This window comes from Podarcis liolepis (genome assembly GCF_965112155.1).
Source record: "Podarcis liolepis genome assembly, chromosome: 6".
Classification (NCBI taxonomy): domain Eukaryota; kingdom Metazoa; phylum Chordata; class Lepidosauria; order Squamata; family Lacertidae; genus Podarcis; species Podarcis liolepis.
The window spans coordinates 49,490,785-49,507,110 of NC_139559.1; the positions used below are offsets into that span (position 1 = coordinate 49,490,785).

Consider the following 16,326-nt stretch of genomic DNA (forward strand, 5'->3'; position numbering starts at 1 on the left):
GGAGCATGTCCAGAGGAGGGTGACCAAAATGTAAAAGGTCTGGAATTCAAGCCCTATGAGGAGAGACTTAGGGAGCTGGATTTGTTTAATCTAGAGAAGAGAAGATTAAGGAGTGACATGATAGCCATGTTTAAATATTTGAAGGGATGTCATGTTGAAGAGGGAGCAAGCTTGTTTTCTGCTGTTCTAGAGACTAGGATGCAGAATAATGGATTCAAACTATAGGAAAAGAGATTCCACCTGGGCGTGGTAATCCAGTCAGGGAAAAAGGGAGGCATACTATGTTTAGGGCACCGTTTCCAGCCCCTTCCCCTTTTCGGGGTGAGCATAGTGGATCCTAAAAAGGGCTGCTCAGTCATGGATACAGCTGCTGAGCTGCTCAACGGCCTCATTCCTTGAGTCAGAACGACTGACCGGCCATGTGTCGGTTCATGACTAGGGGCTTCACATTCCTGCCACAGTAGCCATTTAGTGATGGCCATGGGGGGAGGGTTGGGGGGGGTTGGGTTTGGTTTTTGGAAGACGCCTGTGCGTGAATTTGTTTTATGTGTGTAGATTAGTGCACGCTGACCAACGCACAGTCTTCGCAGTAGGGCTCTGTTCTGATGGCATGAGTAGTCACGACAAACTGGTGGATCCTATCTGCTGCAGCCTTCATCCGCCTTCAGAGCCGTTGTAACATACTGCTTGTTATCACCCGCCTGTTCTGCCGTTGAGGACTTCTTGGATCATTCTTTGTCTAACTCCTTCCCTGTTATGTACTAAGCTTGGATCCTAGAACAATAGGCAAGTAGGATCCTAGAATGCAAGAACTGATTGGCTTGCAGGAAAAGACCATTCAGGCTCCAGGAGGGAAGCAGAATCAGCTAGTCAGACGGGACTCATTGTGTAAATAATGTATATAAAAGCCTGAGGTTTGGGGGAGAATTCAATCACTGTTTTACAAGCTGCAATAAAGAGCATGAAATCACTACAGGACTCTGAGCATATTTAATTTTCTTTGACCTTACCACCTTGGGTGACCCTGCTGGGAGTACGAGATTCCCAATGGCTTCACTCACAAGGGTCATAGGAATGTGCAAGCCCACTCACCATGACAAGTGAGAGAACTGAGATAGATTGCACTGAGCCCTGGTTCTCATTAGACAAAGCGTTCCACCAAAAAGGCTCTGGCTCTGGTTGAGGACAGCTGGATATGTTTTGGGCCAGGGACCTCCAGCAGGTTGCTGTTAGATGAGTGTCACACTCATGGGGGGTGTATTGGAAGATAATTCCCAAAGATAAGAAAGGTCACAGACTGTTTAGGGCTTTAAAGATTAGCACCAAAACATTGAACCTGATTCGATACTCCACCTGGAGCCAATCCAGCTGATGAACAACCAACTGAATGTGGGCTCTCCACAAAGTCCAAGTAAGAACTCATGCATCTGCATTTTAGACCATTTGGAGTTTCTGGAGCAGTCTCAAGGGTAGCCCTGCATATCTATCTCTCTCACTCTCACTCTCTCTATCACATTTATACCCTGCACTCCCCGGCTCAGGTGTACAGCAAGTTAAAGTAGTCTAGTCTGCAGGTGACTACTGCATGGATCACCATGGCTAGGTTGGAAAGGGACAGGTACGGTACCAATCTCCTAACCTGACATAGATTGAAAAAATTCCAGTTTGGCTACATTTGTGACCAATGCCTCCATAGAGACAGAAGCATCCAGGATCACACCGGGACTCCTGATAGCGGCTACAGGTGACTATTCCGCCCCATTAAGAGCTGGGAGCTGGCAAACCAAACTGAAATTATTCTGGCCCAGCCATTGGACGCCCATCTTTAATGGATAGAGATTCAGCCGACTCCGTTTCCTCCATCCCAGCACACCCACCTAAAAATTGGCCAATATATCCAGGGTAGCATCTGGCAGTAGATCCATGATGTTTGTGGTCAGATCTGTGGTTATGTACAAGATATTTGAATAAAGGGTGAATTTGGGGTTCCCCAATGCAAAAAGTGTGATGATCCATGAGGATCCATGCTTCAAAACCACGTTTTTGAGCCATGGAGTGGCCAGGAAGCTGTGGATCCGTGTTTTTTGTGGTGCAGGCTGTGCCCATGGCCATGATGTGTGATTTGACGGTGAGTTTGGGTTGGCAAATGGAAAATGCGTGAGGATCCATAAGGATCCATGCTTTGAAATCACGTTTTTGGGCCACGGTATGGCCAGGAACCCGTGTATCCGAGTTTTTTGTGGTGCAAGCTGTGTCCCATGGCATGAAGTGTGATTTGACAGTGATTTAGGGGTGGCCCAGTGCAAAAAGTGTGAGGATCCACGAGGATCCGTGCTTCAAAACTACATTTTTGGGCTATGGTGTCGCCAGGAAGCCATGGATCCGTGATTTTTGTGGTGCAGGCTGTGCCCATGGCCATGATGTGTGATTTGACGGTGAGTTTGGGCTGATCTAGTGCAAAAAGAGTGAGGATCCATGAGGATCCGTGCTTTGGAACCACGTTTTTGGGCCTTGGAGTGGCCAGGAAGCCGTGGATCCGAGTTTTTTGTGGTGCAGGCTGTGGCCCTGGACATGATGTGTGATTTGACGGTGAGTTTGGGGTGGCCCAATGCAAAAAGAGTGAGGATCCATGAGGATCCGTGCTTTAAAACCACGTTTTTGGGCCATGGAGTGGCCAGGCAGGCGTGGATCTGAGTTTTTTGTGGTGCAGGCTGTGCCCTTGGGAATGATGTGTGATTTGACGGTGAGTTTGGGGTGGCCCAATGCAAAAAGTGTGAGGATCCATGAGGATCCGTGCTTTGGAACCACGTTTTTGGGCCATGGAGTGGCCAGGAAGCCGTGGATCCGAGTTTTTTGTGGTGCAGGCAGTGCTCCTGGACATGATGTGTGATTTGACGGTGAGTTTGGGGTGGCCCAATGCAAAAAGCGTGAGGATCCATGAGGATCCGTGCTTCGGAACCACGTTTTTGGGCCATGGAGTGGCCAGGAAGCCGTGGATCCGAGTTTTTTGTGGTGCAGGCAGTGCTCCTGGACATGATGTGTGATTTGACGGTGAGTTTGGGGTGGCCCAATGCAAAAAGCGTGAGGATCCATGAGGATCCGTGCTTCAAAACCACGTTTTTGGGCCACGGTATGGTCAGTAAGCCGTGGATCCGTGATTTTTGTGGTGCAGGCTGTGCCCCTGGACATGATGTGTGATTTCACGGTGAGTTTGGGGTGGCCCGATGCAAAAAGCGTGAGGATCCATGAGGATCCGTGCTTCAAAACCACGTTTTTGGGCCATGGTATGGTCAGGAAGCCATGGATCCGTGATTTTTATGGTGCAGGCTGTGCCCCTGGGAATGATGTGTGATTTGACGGTGAGTTTGGGGTGGCCCAATGCAAAAAGCGTGAGGATCCATGAGGATCCGTGCTTCAAAACCACATTTTTGGGCCACGGTATGGTCAGTAAGCCGTGGATCCGTGATTTTTGTGGTGCAGGCTGTGCCCCTGGACATGATGTGTGATTTGACGGTGAGTTTGGGGTGGCCCGATGCAAAAAGCGTGAGGATCCATGAGGATCCGTGCTTCAAAACCACGTTTTTGGGCCATGGTATGGTCAGGAAGCCGTGGATCCGTGATTTTTATGGTGCAGGCTGTGCCTCTGGACATGATGTGTGATTTGACGGTGAGTTTGGGGTGGCCCGATGCAAAAAGCCTGAGGATCCATGAGGATCCGTGCTTCGGAACCACGTTTTTGGGCCACGGTTTCACCAGGAAGTCGTGGATCTGTGATTTTTGTGTTGCATGCTGTGCCCATGGCCATGATGTTTGATCTGATGGTGACTTTGGGCTGATCTAGTGCAAAAATCATGAGGATTCATGAGGATCCATGCTTCGGAACCACGTTTTTGGGCCAGGGCGTGGCCAGGCAGGTGTGGATCCGAGTTTTTTGTGGTGTAGGCTGTGCCCCTTACTATGATATGTGATTTGACGGTGAGTTTGGGTTGGCCCGATGCAGAAAGCGTGTGGATCCATGAAGATCCGTTCTTGAAAACCACGTTTTTGGGCCACGGTTTCGCCAGGAAGCCGTGGATCCGTGATTTTTGTGGTGGATGCTGTGCCCATGGCCATGATCTTTGATCTGATGGTGACTTTGGGCTGATCTAGTGGAAAAATCATGAGGATCCATGAGGATCCGTGTTTTTTAACCATGTTTTTGCGCCCCTGCGCCCCCCCGAAACCGTGGATGCGTGATTTTTTTGATGCTTTCTACAGAGTAAGACATGGTCTACAATATCATGGTGGTTTTATTTAATTTGAATGAAAAAATCATATGAATTCATGAGGATCCGTGTAGATCCGCCTTTTACCTTTTTCCGGAGCCGCTGCCAGTAGTGTAGACCAGTACAGTGGTACCTTGGGTTACATACACTTCAGGTTACATACGCTTCAGGTTACAGACTCCACTAACCCAGAAATAGTACCTCGGGTTAAGAACTTTGCTTCAGCATGAGAGCAGAAATTGCGCAGCGGTGGTGCAGCAGCAGTGGGAGGCCCCATTAGCTAAAGTGGTGCTTCAGGTTAAGAACAGAAGTCCAGAACGAATTGAGTTCTTAACCCGAGGTACCACTGTACTGTGCAAGGTGGCCCAACGGCCTGAGTCAATACAAGGCCGCTTTCTCCTGTTGCATTTTTTTTCCTGGGGGAAAGAAGAGACGACCAAAGGCCCTATATAAATTGGAGAGTTGGACAGGATCCACCCTACGAATTCCACCACGTGGCTCAGAGTCCTCAGCAGGGGAAGCAGCGTCTTCGGAGAACTCTGACCGCACCACGCGCACCCGCCCGGGATGCCTCGGCGGGAGATGCGCACGCGCGAAACATTCAGCGGCCCTCTCGCGAATGAGCCGTAGCGAACATGCGGTTCCAGGACTCCGTTGGAATTTTGGAACGTTATTGTGGCGTCCGGCGCCATGGCAACCCCGCTGCCCTCTTCTCTCCCCACTCCCCCGCCGCCGCTAGGCATCATGGGAAGCGCCTGCACTCAGGAAAACGCCCCTGCTTTATCCATGGAGCCTCACGGCTCCCTCTCAGAGACCTGCCCTAGCGGAGCCCCGCCTCCTCGCCGTCGGAGAGCCAATGAGAGAGACGAAGGCTGCCCGTTGGCCTCGGCTTCCCGGCGGCCGGCGCGTTCGAAACGGCCAATCGCTGCTCGGAGAGGCGAATTTAAATCGTGAATGGCGGAAGGGCTCGGCAGAGTTTCCTCCAGATCGAGAAAAAAGGTGAGTCCGGTTTATTTGCCTCCAGGCGGCCCGCGGTGTCGCTGCTGTGGCCCCTGGAGCTTCTCCGCACTCGCCTGGCTTCCCTCGATCTCCTCGCCGCCTGTAGGGCTTTTTCCTGCCCCCCATCTCCGCGCGTGGCCCGGGTGGGGCTGCCCACCCTGCACAGGGAGCTTCCCGGGGCCGGCGGGCTGGGTGGTTGGGCGGTGCAGTAGACCAAGCCGAGATAGAAAGAAGGTACCCCTGCCACTCTTTTTAGTGCTGCTGTTGAAAACGGCTGGGGTCGCAAGTCATCTTATAAAAGCAGTGCACCCTTTCAGGAAACCTCCGGGGGTCGTAAAATACGAATAAACTTCCTTATTGCTACGTCGTTTCCCCACTTAGATGCAGAACCTGTGTCTGGGCTGTTGTACTTCAGACTTCAGGTGGAGGCTCCCATGGGTCGATGCTGTTGCATGGGGCGCAGGGTCGGGGAGTTCCTTTGCATTTAGAAAAGTAAATTTTGATGGGAAGGGGGTGCAATATGGTCCTTGAAAAACGCAGCTTTCTGTATAGAGGAGCATTCAAACGTGTGAGCCGCCTTCTGATCCAAATTTAGACTTGCTAGCTTAGGGCTAGGCCAAACTGACTGGGAATGGGGAATAACACGTGTGCTCACCCAACCCTACTGCAGATGTGTATTGCATGGTCTCTGTTGGCCTTTTGTTTTCAGCTGCTAACTTGTTTTATGTCCCCTTTCTGGCTTTATCCTCACAGCGCCCGATTCACATGGCACAGTTCCTGTTTGAGAGTGACTTGCACGGGCTGTTGAAGCTAGATGCCCCTATTCCCAATGTCCCTCCTGCCCGATGGCAGCGCAAAGCCAAGGAGGCTGCCTCCGCCAGCTCTGGACATACCCCAGATGCTACAGCTCCTTCACCCATGAAGCCAGCTAACAGACCTCACAGCACAAGCAAGACCCCCTCCAAGACACCAGGTAAGACTCCTGTTGTACAGTGGTGCCTCGCAAGACGAAATTAATCCGTTCCGCTAGTCTCTTCGTCTTGCGGTTTTTTCGTCTTGCGAAGCACGGCTATTAGCGGCTTAGCGGCTATTAACGGCTTAGCGGCTATTAATGGCTTAGCGGCTATTAACGGCTTAGCAGCTTTAAGAAAAAGGAAACAAACTAGCAAGAACTTGCAAGACGTTTCGTCTTGTGAAGCAAGCCCATAGGGAAATTCGTCTTGCGGAACGACTCAAAAAACGGAAAACTCTTTCATCTTGCGCATTTTCCGTCTTGCGAGGCATTCGTCTTGCGAGGTACCACTGTATCTTATGAGGGTGAGGACACATCTTAATGTTTGAGGCTATGGGTTGACCTAGCATATGTCGTCATCTTGTGGTTTTCTCCCAACTAGATCTTGGGAGTGGCAGATCCACTACATCCCTTGATGGCACTGTGGAATAGTCACAGAAGTACTCCTTTCTATGAATCAAATCTTATCTATCAATAGATGCAATAGATTTTTTGCTGTTTCTCCATCTTGTAGGCAAGTCTGGTTCTAAAGCACAAAACACTCCAAACAAAACTGGAGGGGACAGATACATTCCTAATCGCAGTGCTATGCAAATGGATGTGGCCAGCTTCCTCTTGACAAAAGAGGAGTCTTCTGATGATACCCCCACCAAGAAGGTGAGTTTGTGATATTAAAGAACAACTGTTCCTCGTGCAAGTCATATAGAAATGGTGCAGGGAGATATTGACACCTAATAATTGGCCAAGAAGGCTTCCTGACAGTAGGTTAGTAGCTGTAAAGAGGCAGCTGCTTAATGAGACATGTGATAATATAATACATGCTAGATTTCTGAAACCCGGCCATTATACAGGCCATTTTGCTCATATTAGCTACAAAATCAAGATGACCAGTACACAATCCTAGGCTGTCATTTATGGGTAGCTAAGTAAATAACTCAAGCTATGTGATACAGGGCAGGAGAGCCTATTTCAGCCCAAAGATTGGATTTGAACTTGCCCACATTTCCAGGGGTTGCTTTCTAGCAGTAGGAAGGGCAAACCAAACAAATTCCACAAGATGCATGTGCCTCTTCTCTCCCTTGTCACAGGCAGGTAGCACACATGTATGCTTGCACCTCTGCTAGCTCTTTAGATAGGATCTCTTAAGTTCATGCAGAGAGATTGTATATCCAATCTTAGTGTTAAGCATCACATCAAAGATCAGAGTTTTTAGGTAAAAGGTAGCATTTCTCCTCATCCTCCCCTCCAGTGCCAGTGAGGGTGGATGGAAATGCTGCCCTTTACTCTTATCTCCAATCTTAGGATGGTGGTGTTTAGTGGATAAAATTACAGAAGATTGACAAATCTTCACCTGCTTCCTGCTTTACAGTATATTGGCTTGTGTGGGTGACGATGAGGTAAGATGTTATGCCATACAAACCTTCCAGCTCTGATTTGGCTCTTGTTGCTCATGTCAGCCTGCAGGCATATAATTGCTTAGCTGTCTATACTGTAAGAGCAAGGGAGCTGGGAACCTTTGGCCTTCCAGATGTTATGGGACTCAAAGCTCCCATAAGTCCCTGCCAGCATGGCATGTGGCTAGGGCTGATGGGAATTTGAGATCAGCAACATCTAGAGGGATAATAAGTTTTCCATTCCTGTTGTATGACAGACTACTAATTCATTTTTATTTTTTAAATGGGACTGCTTTTCCAACCCAAGGAGCATCAGAAGGCCTGGGCAATGAACCTGAATGGCTTTGATGTAGAAGAGGCAAAAATCCTGCGACTGAGTGGAAAGCCTCAGAATGCCCCTGAAGGTAGGACCAGATGCTTTCCTTGTGGGTGAAAGACACTGAAGGTATTTTTGTTGCTTAGTCGTGTCCGACTCTTCGTGACCCCATGAACCAGAGCACGCCAGGCACTCCTGTCTTCCATTGCCTCCTGCAGTTTGGTCAAACTTATTTTAGTAGCTTCGAGAACACTGTCCAACCATCTCGTCCTCTGTTGTCCCCTTCTCCTTGTGCCTGCCCTCACTTTCCCAACATCAGGGTCTTTTTAGATGGTAGAAATAGCAAGGATTCTAAAGGGATGCCCTAAATGGCTTTGGCCCAGTATACCTAAAGGAGCGTCTCCACTGCCATCATTCTGCCCGGACACTGAGATTCAGCTCCCAGGGCCTTTTGGCAATTCCCTCCATGCAAGAAGTGAGGTTACAGGGAACCAGGCAGAGGGCCTACTTGGTGGTGGCGCCCATCCCGTGGAAAGCCCTCCCACCAGATGTCAAGGAAATAAACAACCATCTGACTTTTAGAAGACATCTGAAGGCAACCCTGTTTAGGGAAGTTTTTAATGTTTGATGTTTTATTGTGTTTTTAATGTTCTGTTGGGAGCCGCCCAGAGTAGCTGAGGAAACCCAGCCAGATGGGTGGGATATAAATAAAAAATTATTATTATTACTATTTTATTATGCTATGGTGGTGCTTCCTGATAATCTAGTTCATGCGGATGGCACCCTCGCCCTGCTATGCTGTGACTTCAGAGTGAGAATTGTTCAAGGCAATTATGCCTTCCTGAGTGGTAGGAAAGTAGTATTGCCAGTCTGCAGCCTAGCAGTGACTCCGGTTTATAGGCTGCCGCTTGTGTAATTCTGTATTATGCTAGTAAAACAAGGTGGTTTGCTTGCATTTTGTTCAAGCTATTAGGATTGTGCTGGTTCGGGTCACCAACCAGAACCCATAGTCTTTCACATGAAACAGCAGCAGGGAAGTCCTTTCTTGAATTAGGGTTCTCCTTTTTTTAAAAAAATAGAATTAACCTCCTTGATGCAGTGCGCTCTTGTACATGTTTATTTGGAGGTTCCATTTTCCTCAGTGGAGCTCTCTCCTACATATGTATGCAAAGAGCTGCACCCTTAGCTTGAAAGAGCAGCATACCTCAAGTGCAGTGCCTGTGAGGAGGAAGCTTCTCTTGCAGATGGTTTGATCTGTTCATGGTGTGGTGGTGGTGGCCTACCGCAGTTGCTTTGCATTTTGACAGAATTAGCTGAAAACCCAGATGTGTTAGAAGACTTATTAGGCCTTTCAGCAGCTGGGGTAAATGAGTTGAAACTAGATCTATGTCAACTACAGTGGAAGCAAATACATGGTTGACTTTGGTTTGGGCTGTGTAATCATGGTCACTCTTCCCCACCCCAGGATACCAGAACAATCTCAAAGTGCTCTACAGCCAGAAGAACACACCAGGCTCCTCTCGGAAGAATGGTAGATACATAGCCTCCATGTCAGACCGGATTCTGGACGCCCCAGACATCCGCAACGACTACTGTAAGTAGCTACAGTGCTTGTATTTTATAGGATCCCTGTCAGTTCTGCGATGATGTAACATGTTGCAGAAGACTTATGCCTCCATGTGGTATTTGCCTTGGCTACTGTGGGTGGAGAGGGAGGGGTTGTTAGAGGAATCGGAGCCATGTCAGGCCTTACAATGGGGGTGGGGTGGGGAGGTGTGCAGAGGAGGAAGGGGCTAGTGGCGATTCATCTATTGTTTTAGATCTGAACCTCATCGACTGGAGCGCCCTCAACTTCCTGGCTGTGGCTCTGGATAAAACAGTGTATCTGTGGAACTACGAGTCCCGAGAAATAATCCAGCTCATGCAGATGGAACACCCAGATGACTACATCTCCTCCGTGTCTTGGATCAAAGAGGGAAACTACCTTGCAATTGGCACAAGTAACGCAGAGGTTCAGGTAGGGGTTATGCCTCTTTAATGACTTGATTAAGCATTGTTGACTTGACTTCTTGCCAAGGGGCATGGTTTACAGAGATACTCATGATCTCTACCAGAAGTTCATAGAATCTTAAGAGTTGGGAGGGACCCAAGGGTCATCTAGTCCAACCCCCTGCAATGCAGAAATCTGTGTTATGTGGTTACTCTTTGGGGCCACGAGCTACCAGCAGGTACCCGGCAGGTTGTGGGAACTACTGAAGTGTGGGTATGTTCGTGGTTGAGGCATGACTGAGCCTCCTTGAGGCATGACTTTGAGGGCCATGGCTTGGTTGCATTTCTCCAATTGATTTTAAATGGTTTCGGCAAAGTGGGCTTGTCTTGGTATATACACTTCTCCATTTCCAACCCCCCCTGGCAATACTCGAGTTTAGCCAGATGGTTGTACTAATTATTGTCTGTGGTGATTCTAGTTATGGGACATCCAGCAGAAGAAGCGTCTACGAAACATGGTCAGTCACTCATCCCGTGTGAGCTCCCTGAGCTGGAACAGCCACATTCTATCCAGGTATGGCCCAAATCCCAGACAAAGGGATTCATGAGAGCATTACTTGCTTAGGCTCAGCCTATCTGCAGGACTGTATTCTTCTATACAAACCTGGCTATGCTCTGAGATCTTTGAGGGAGGCCCTTCTGTCACGCCACCCTCACAAGCATGTTTGGTGGTGATGCGGGTGGGGCTTCTTGATGGCTGCTTGCAGACTTTGGAGCCCCCTTCCTAGAGAGGCCAGACCTGGCTCCTTCCTTGTCCTTCTGCTGGCAGGTGAAGACTTTTACTCCAGTAGGCTTCTGAGAACTGACTGTTTTTTAGGAAAGGGCTTTTAATAGTATTGTTGTTTCTACTAGTTTTTAAAAAATATTTTTATGTAGTTTAATATTATTGTTTAATTTCCATTTATTATCTTTTATGTGTGTATCACTTTATTGTCTTTATTCATGCTTGAGGTCTGGTTCTGGGGGGAAAGGCAGGATATAACAGCAGGAGTACAGCAAAACTGCCTTCTCTGGAACTTTTTTTTCTTTCCTAAGTGAAGAGGTGATATTGGTTGTCCTTAGCACTTGAGTTCGGGTTTATATACTAAATCTTAGGCCTCTCTTAACAGCGGGTCACGGACCGGTCACATTCATCATCATGATGTTCGTGTGGCAGAGCACCATGTGGCAACACTTGCTGGCCATACGCAAGAAGTGTGTGGGCTCAAGTGGTCACCTGATGGTCGCTATCTGGCCAGTGGAGGAAATGATAACCTGGTAAATGTCTGGCCAAGCATCCAAGGGGATAGTGGATCATTTCAGCCTGTGCAGACTTTTACGCAGCATCAAGGAGCTGTTAAGGTAAGTAGTTCTTTATGTAGGAAGCACTTGGCATGTTGCTGGCAATAGGGAAGATTAACCTAAGACACCTTTCTTCTAGGCTGTGGCTTGGAGTCCATGGCAGTCCAATGTGCTGGCAACAGGAGGTGGAACAAGTGACCGGCATATAAGGATCTGGAGTGTGTGCTCGGGTACCTGCCTCAATACAGTGGATGCACAGTCTCAGGTAGGTTCACCTAGTATTCTCAATGGAAAATAAAGAGCAGTTCAGCATTGGATACTAAGCGGATGCTCAGTCTCTTCAATTTATACATGAGCATGTATTTGGGCTCTTGGTACTCACTGTTTTATGTCCGACAGGTGTGTGCAGTACTTTGGTCTACAAACTACAAAGAACTTGTGTCTGGTCATGGCTTTGCCCAGAACCAGCTCGTGGTATGGAAATACCCATCCATGTCCAAGGTCACAGAGTTAAAAGGTGAGTTCAGATAGATGGTATGGAAATGGCTGAAGTACCAGATTTAGCCAACTTCTAATTTGTGGGTATTGCTGCCTTCATATAATGGAAACAGCCACACATGCATTGTTCCTTCCACTTGTCTGCTGGAAATGGCATACCTTTGTTTTTAATATTCCCCAGGTCACACAGCTAGAGTGCTAAGCCTGACTATGAGTCCAGATGGGTCCACAGTGGCATCAGCAGCAGCAGATGAAACACTGAGGCTCTGGCGGTGTTTTGAGCTGGACCCAGCCCGTAAGAAGGAGAAAGACAGCAGCACCAAGAGTAGCATTATCCATCAAGGCATCCGCTGAGCCCACTCTCTAACCTACTGCTTTGTGTACAGAATTTTAAACAATTTAATAAATATTTCACTCTCACTTAAGAAATGGGGTTGGTGCATGGGGTTGATATCTAGGATAGGATAAAAGCAACAGACTGATATATCAAAGTGGATTTAATTGTTGCTGGCTATCTGGCCTGTATCATTTGTAATAAACCAAATAAACTACTGATGGAAGACCAGAGTGCTTATCTTAAATCTAGTGTTTCTGATGTTTCCCAAGAGAATATGCAGCCCTAGCCTATACAGACAACAGATACACAAAGTATGAGGTGTGGTGAAAATGAGGCTTTTAATGTTTTGAAGTAAACAAATGATAAGGTATCTAGTACTGTGCATCAAGGTGTATGGAAATAGTCATGAGCAATTATCATCTTGGGTGTAGCTAAGGTGCCCATCAGTAGCTGGGCTACTGACAGTGATACAACATGCACTTTCTACCAAGGGCTGTTTAATTCCTTATAGGGCTAAGAAGTGGCTACAAAAGCACTTATGGGGGCTGTAAGACCTTATTGTGGCAGGATAGTTGGATCAAGCTACTCTGATAATCTGGTTTCTAGATTGTATTCTTGTTCAAATGCTTGCAGTATATATTCTTTCTCCCATACAAATACTGTTCTTATCAATTAAAAAAGGATCCTTGCTGCTGTGTACTAAAACTTTGTAAGATTTGAGGATAAACAGTGTATGGTGAAATGTATACATAGCGCTATATAATACTTGGTGATTGAATCCTATTGGATTCAATCACCATCTCTTTAGATTCCCCACCCACACCCAAAAGCTTAAAACTATTTAATAGAGTAGCAGGAAGTATAAACTGTTTGATATGTGCACATAGCTGAAGATAGGAAACATGGGCCACTTAGCTAGAATCAATATCAGAAAGTAGGGAGGGCAACGGGCTACCTTTGTTGTGCACTTTATAGGATTGGATATTGGAAGGAGGTTGTGCTTCTGGGCCTGGGATGATAGTAACTAAGAATGCCTGTATTTTACTGTGAAAAAGCTGTAGCTGAATTAGTGGAAGGCAGTTTACTACCAGGAACTGAGCTGTGCAGGCAGGCCCTGTCAGTGAGGAATGTTTCTGTCTGCCTCATTCCCTTTACAATTTTCCCCCATCCCCAACTATAGACCAAGGAAGTAGATGCATCCATGAAGTTTTAAAGTCCTTGTGCATCTCTCTTTACAGCATATTTTAATACATGTAACCTGTCACTTCCAGCATATAAACAGATGAGATAATGATTAAATCCAGAGGATGGGTTGCAGCTCTATGGTAGAGAATCTGTTTTGCATGCACTGGTGCTGGGTTCAACTCCTGCCATCTCTAGCTAGGGCCTGTCTGAAACCACAGAGAGCCACTGCTGGTCAGTGTATATCAGTGGTTCACAATTGGTGGCTTGTGGATGATAGAGGGTCCGCAGCTCCATTTGCGTAACAAAAACTACCAGAGATATCAAAATTTTCAATGGTAGGGGGTCCATGACTTGGCTTTTGAAAAACAAGGGATCTGCAGTGCTTGGCTAATTGGATATCACTGGTGTAGATAATGGTTTGATTAAAATCGTCACAACTGGGTAGCTTCTTATACTTTAAAAGCTAATTTAGGTGCCCCCTCACAGTGTGATCCTATACACATCAGCTACTCACAGTTCTTTTTAAATAGGACTTGCTGCCATAGCCTACCTACAAGCAGGAACACTTGCAGGATATCTGCAACTAAACTTCCTGTTGTATTTTAGGAGGTATATAGTATTTGAAATCTGTAGATTATCTCAAAAGGTTCCTTCTGCCAATGATTCCATGAAATACAGAATGGCTCTCTGTCACAACTTCAGATGGTAAGAGAAGCTAACATCAGTAACGGGAATTTGCTTCTGCGGCCTTATCTAAATTGGGATGGGCAGCAGTCTCTTGTTCTGTGTCTGAGATATGAAAACTAGGGTTTGTGCATATTATTGACTAATTAAAATAGGTAACCACATTGACCCCTACAGATGCTCTTTGTCATGGAGAACTCGTTACCTGTAATGAAGGAATAGTACAGGAGTAGCGACTGTTGCTGTTATGCCCTGGAATGGGCAGACTTAAGTCAGAACTTGTGTTCCAAGTTCTGGCTTGGTAGAAAGTCTGAGCCACACAGGCTGCTGTGGTTAGTAGAACTTAGATGTTCTAGATAAAAGGCAACATCAAATAATTGTTGCTTCAGCTGTACTGCTGCCTTCCAGTTAAACTCATCTGGCCAAATTGGGGCTGCAGTTAAAACTGAGGATGTTTTCTTAAACTTCACTAAGAGGAAGACTTTGCAAACGAAACAGTTGTTATAATATATAAAACTAGTGCTTTGTTCCTGATCCTAAACAAGACTTGAAGCAACTACTCAAGTTTGGAGTGGCTGTTCTAAAACAACTAGAGAAGCATGGCGCTTCCATAAGGACTATTAACAAGAAGACATACTATCCAAAATGTTTACACTTGTCAAATTTCAGTAAGCTGCTGTGAGCACTTGTGTCAAGATAGGATACATATGTTGAGCAGTAAATGCTGTTGCCTGTTCAGGGAGCACGTAGGGAGCACATGAGAACAGCCTATAGTTTTTAATCATAAGACCACGGAGCTCATTATCCCATATTTGCGAATAGACTGGGCAAGGCCAAACAGTTCCAATAGAAAGCCATACAGGTAAAGTCTCATTTGGAATACACTGTCCCATCTTCATTTCATTAAAGTAAAGGGACCCCTGACCGTTAGGTGTAGTCATGGACGACTCTGGGGTTGCGGTGCTCATCTCGCTTTACTGGCTGAGGGAGCCGGCGTACAGCTTCCAGGTCATGTGGCCAGCATGACTAAGCTGCTTCTGGCGAACCAGAGCAGCACACAGAAACGGTGTTTACCTTCCCGCTGGAGCGGTACCTATTTATCTACTTGCACTGCATGCTTTCGAATTGCTAGGCTGGCAGGAGCAGGGACCAAGCAACGGGAGCTCACCCCATCGCAGGGATTCGAACCGCCGACCTTCTGCTCAGCAAGCCGTAGGCTCTGTGGTTTAACCCACAGCGCCACCCATGTCCCTCCTTCATTTCATTACTCCTGCATTATTAGTAACCAGGTGTTACACCACAGCAAAAGAACAGCAAGAACAGGCATGCATAGTAGAATAAGCATCTTTTACTATTGCTGAGTAGTATATCCCTAAATTCCCTTGCATCATAATAAAATACTAATTCAGAACAGTGGTGTAAATGTAGAATGCTGTCATAAGCATTAGTTGAAAGTTTCTCACACATGCACTGAAGGAAGGAGGCAGGACACAGCAAGGGTTCAGCAGTGGAGAGATTTAAGTGTTACAAAACCTTGTAATTTAATCTAACAATAAACTTTGCTTAAAAGTTTTTAAAACAGGACCATCCTATCTGAAAACTGGCTAAAATAGCTGGTGGTAAAAGCTGTAGTAGTACATCTAGCATTGCTTATGGCACATAATCCAGGTTATGTGTTAGTCTAGCCCTAGCACTGAGGTAGAGAGAGACACCTACGTAACCAAGTCACTTTGCAAGATTTATTCCAACAAAATATGCATTCTGCCATGCCTTATTCTATCCAGCAACACTTGTAGCCACATTTAGCACTATCTATAGGATACTGCACAGATCAAAGATCTGCCATTGTTGGGCAATTCTAACACAGGCCTATTTTGGGTGTGACACACAGTAGCAACAGCAGCGCCACTTTTCAGGCTACAGGCAAATAGCACCAACGAATAGGGCTTCTTTAGGCACAGGATATTTCGCAGCAGCTGGAGCTTGGGCAAGAACATAAATCAGTAAAAAACAGAAAGGCAGCTGGCCTAAAACTTTCCATGTAAGGAAAGGAGAATAAGCATTCAGCCTGGCAGGGAGAAAAGAAAGGAGCCTAGGAAACAAATGCACAAAACCTTTGAGCAAAGTTAGCTTTGCTCAAGTCGTGGTCCTCTAGCAGAAGGCATTTGAGGCACGACACTACACTGGGCAAGCCAGAACGTGGCCACTACAATACTTCATAGGTTTTTGATCTGAATTTTTCAGTTATCCCCACTCCTTAAACTAACCCCAACTAAGGCACAAGGTAACTGAAGGGGAGCAGCTCA

General features: G+C 46.8%; 1 protein-coding gene across 2 annotated transcripts; it reads left to right on the forward strand.

The window, feature by feature from the left end:
• The first annotated feature begins 4,890 nt into the window (after positions 1-4,890).
• CDC20 (cell division cycle 20) lies at positions 4,891-12,379 on the forward strand. Of its 2 annotated transcripts, none has more exons than XM_083510789.1 (11): positions 4,891-5,264; positions 6,018-6,237; positions 6,791-6,933; positions 7,978-8,074; positions 9,452-9,580; positions 9,807-10,003; positions 10,455-10,549; positions 11,145-11,376; positions 11,456-11,581; positions 11,716-11,833; positions 11,996-12,379. In XM_083510789.1, exons 1-11 carry the CDS (start codon positions 5,220-5,222, stop codon positions 12,166-12,168), a joined length of 1,575 nt encoding a protein of 524 aa, XP_083366915.1. In that variant the 5' UTR covers positions 4,891-5,219; the 3' UTR covers positions 12,169-12,379. The 2 variants fall into 2 exon arrangements, with proteins under 2 accessions (XP_083366915.1, XP_083366916.1); XM_083510790.1 differs by lacking the exon at positions 4,891-5,264 and adding an exon at positions 5,273-5,366.
• Positions 12,380-16,326: the final 3,947 nt, after the last annotated feature.

Coding starts and splice junctions, on each gene's coding strand:
- CDC20 (XM_083510789.1), top strand. CDS start 5,220: ATGGCGGAAGGGCTCGGCAGAGTTTCCTCCAGATCGAGAAAAAAG. Junction 6,238..6,790: donor GACCCCCTCCAAGACACCAG/GTAAGACTCCTG, acceptor TCCATCTTGTAG/GCAAGTCTGGTTCTAAAGCA. Junction 11,582..11,715: donor CAGTGGATGCACAGTCTCAG/GTAGGTTCACCT, acceptor TATGTCCGACAG/GTGTGTGCAGTACTTTGGTC.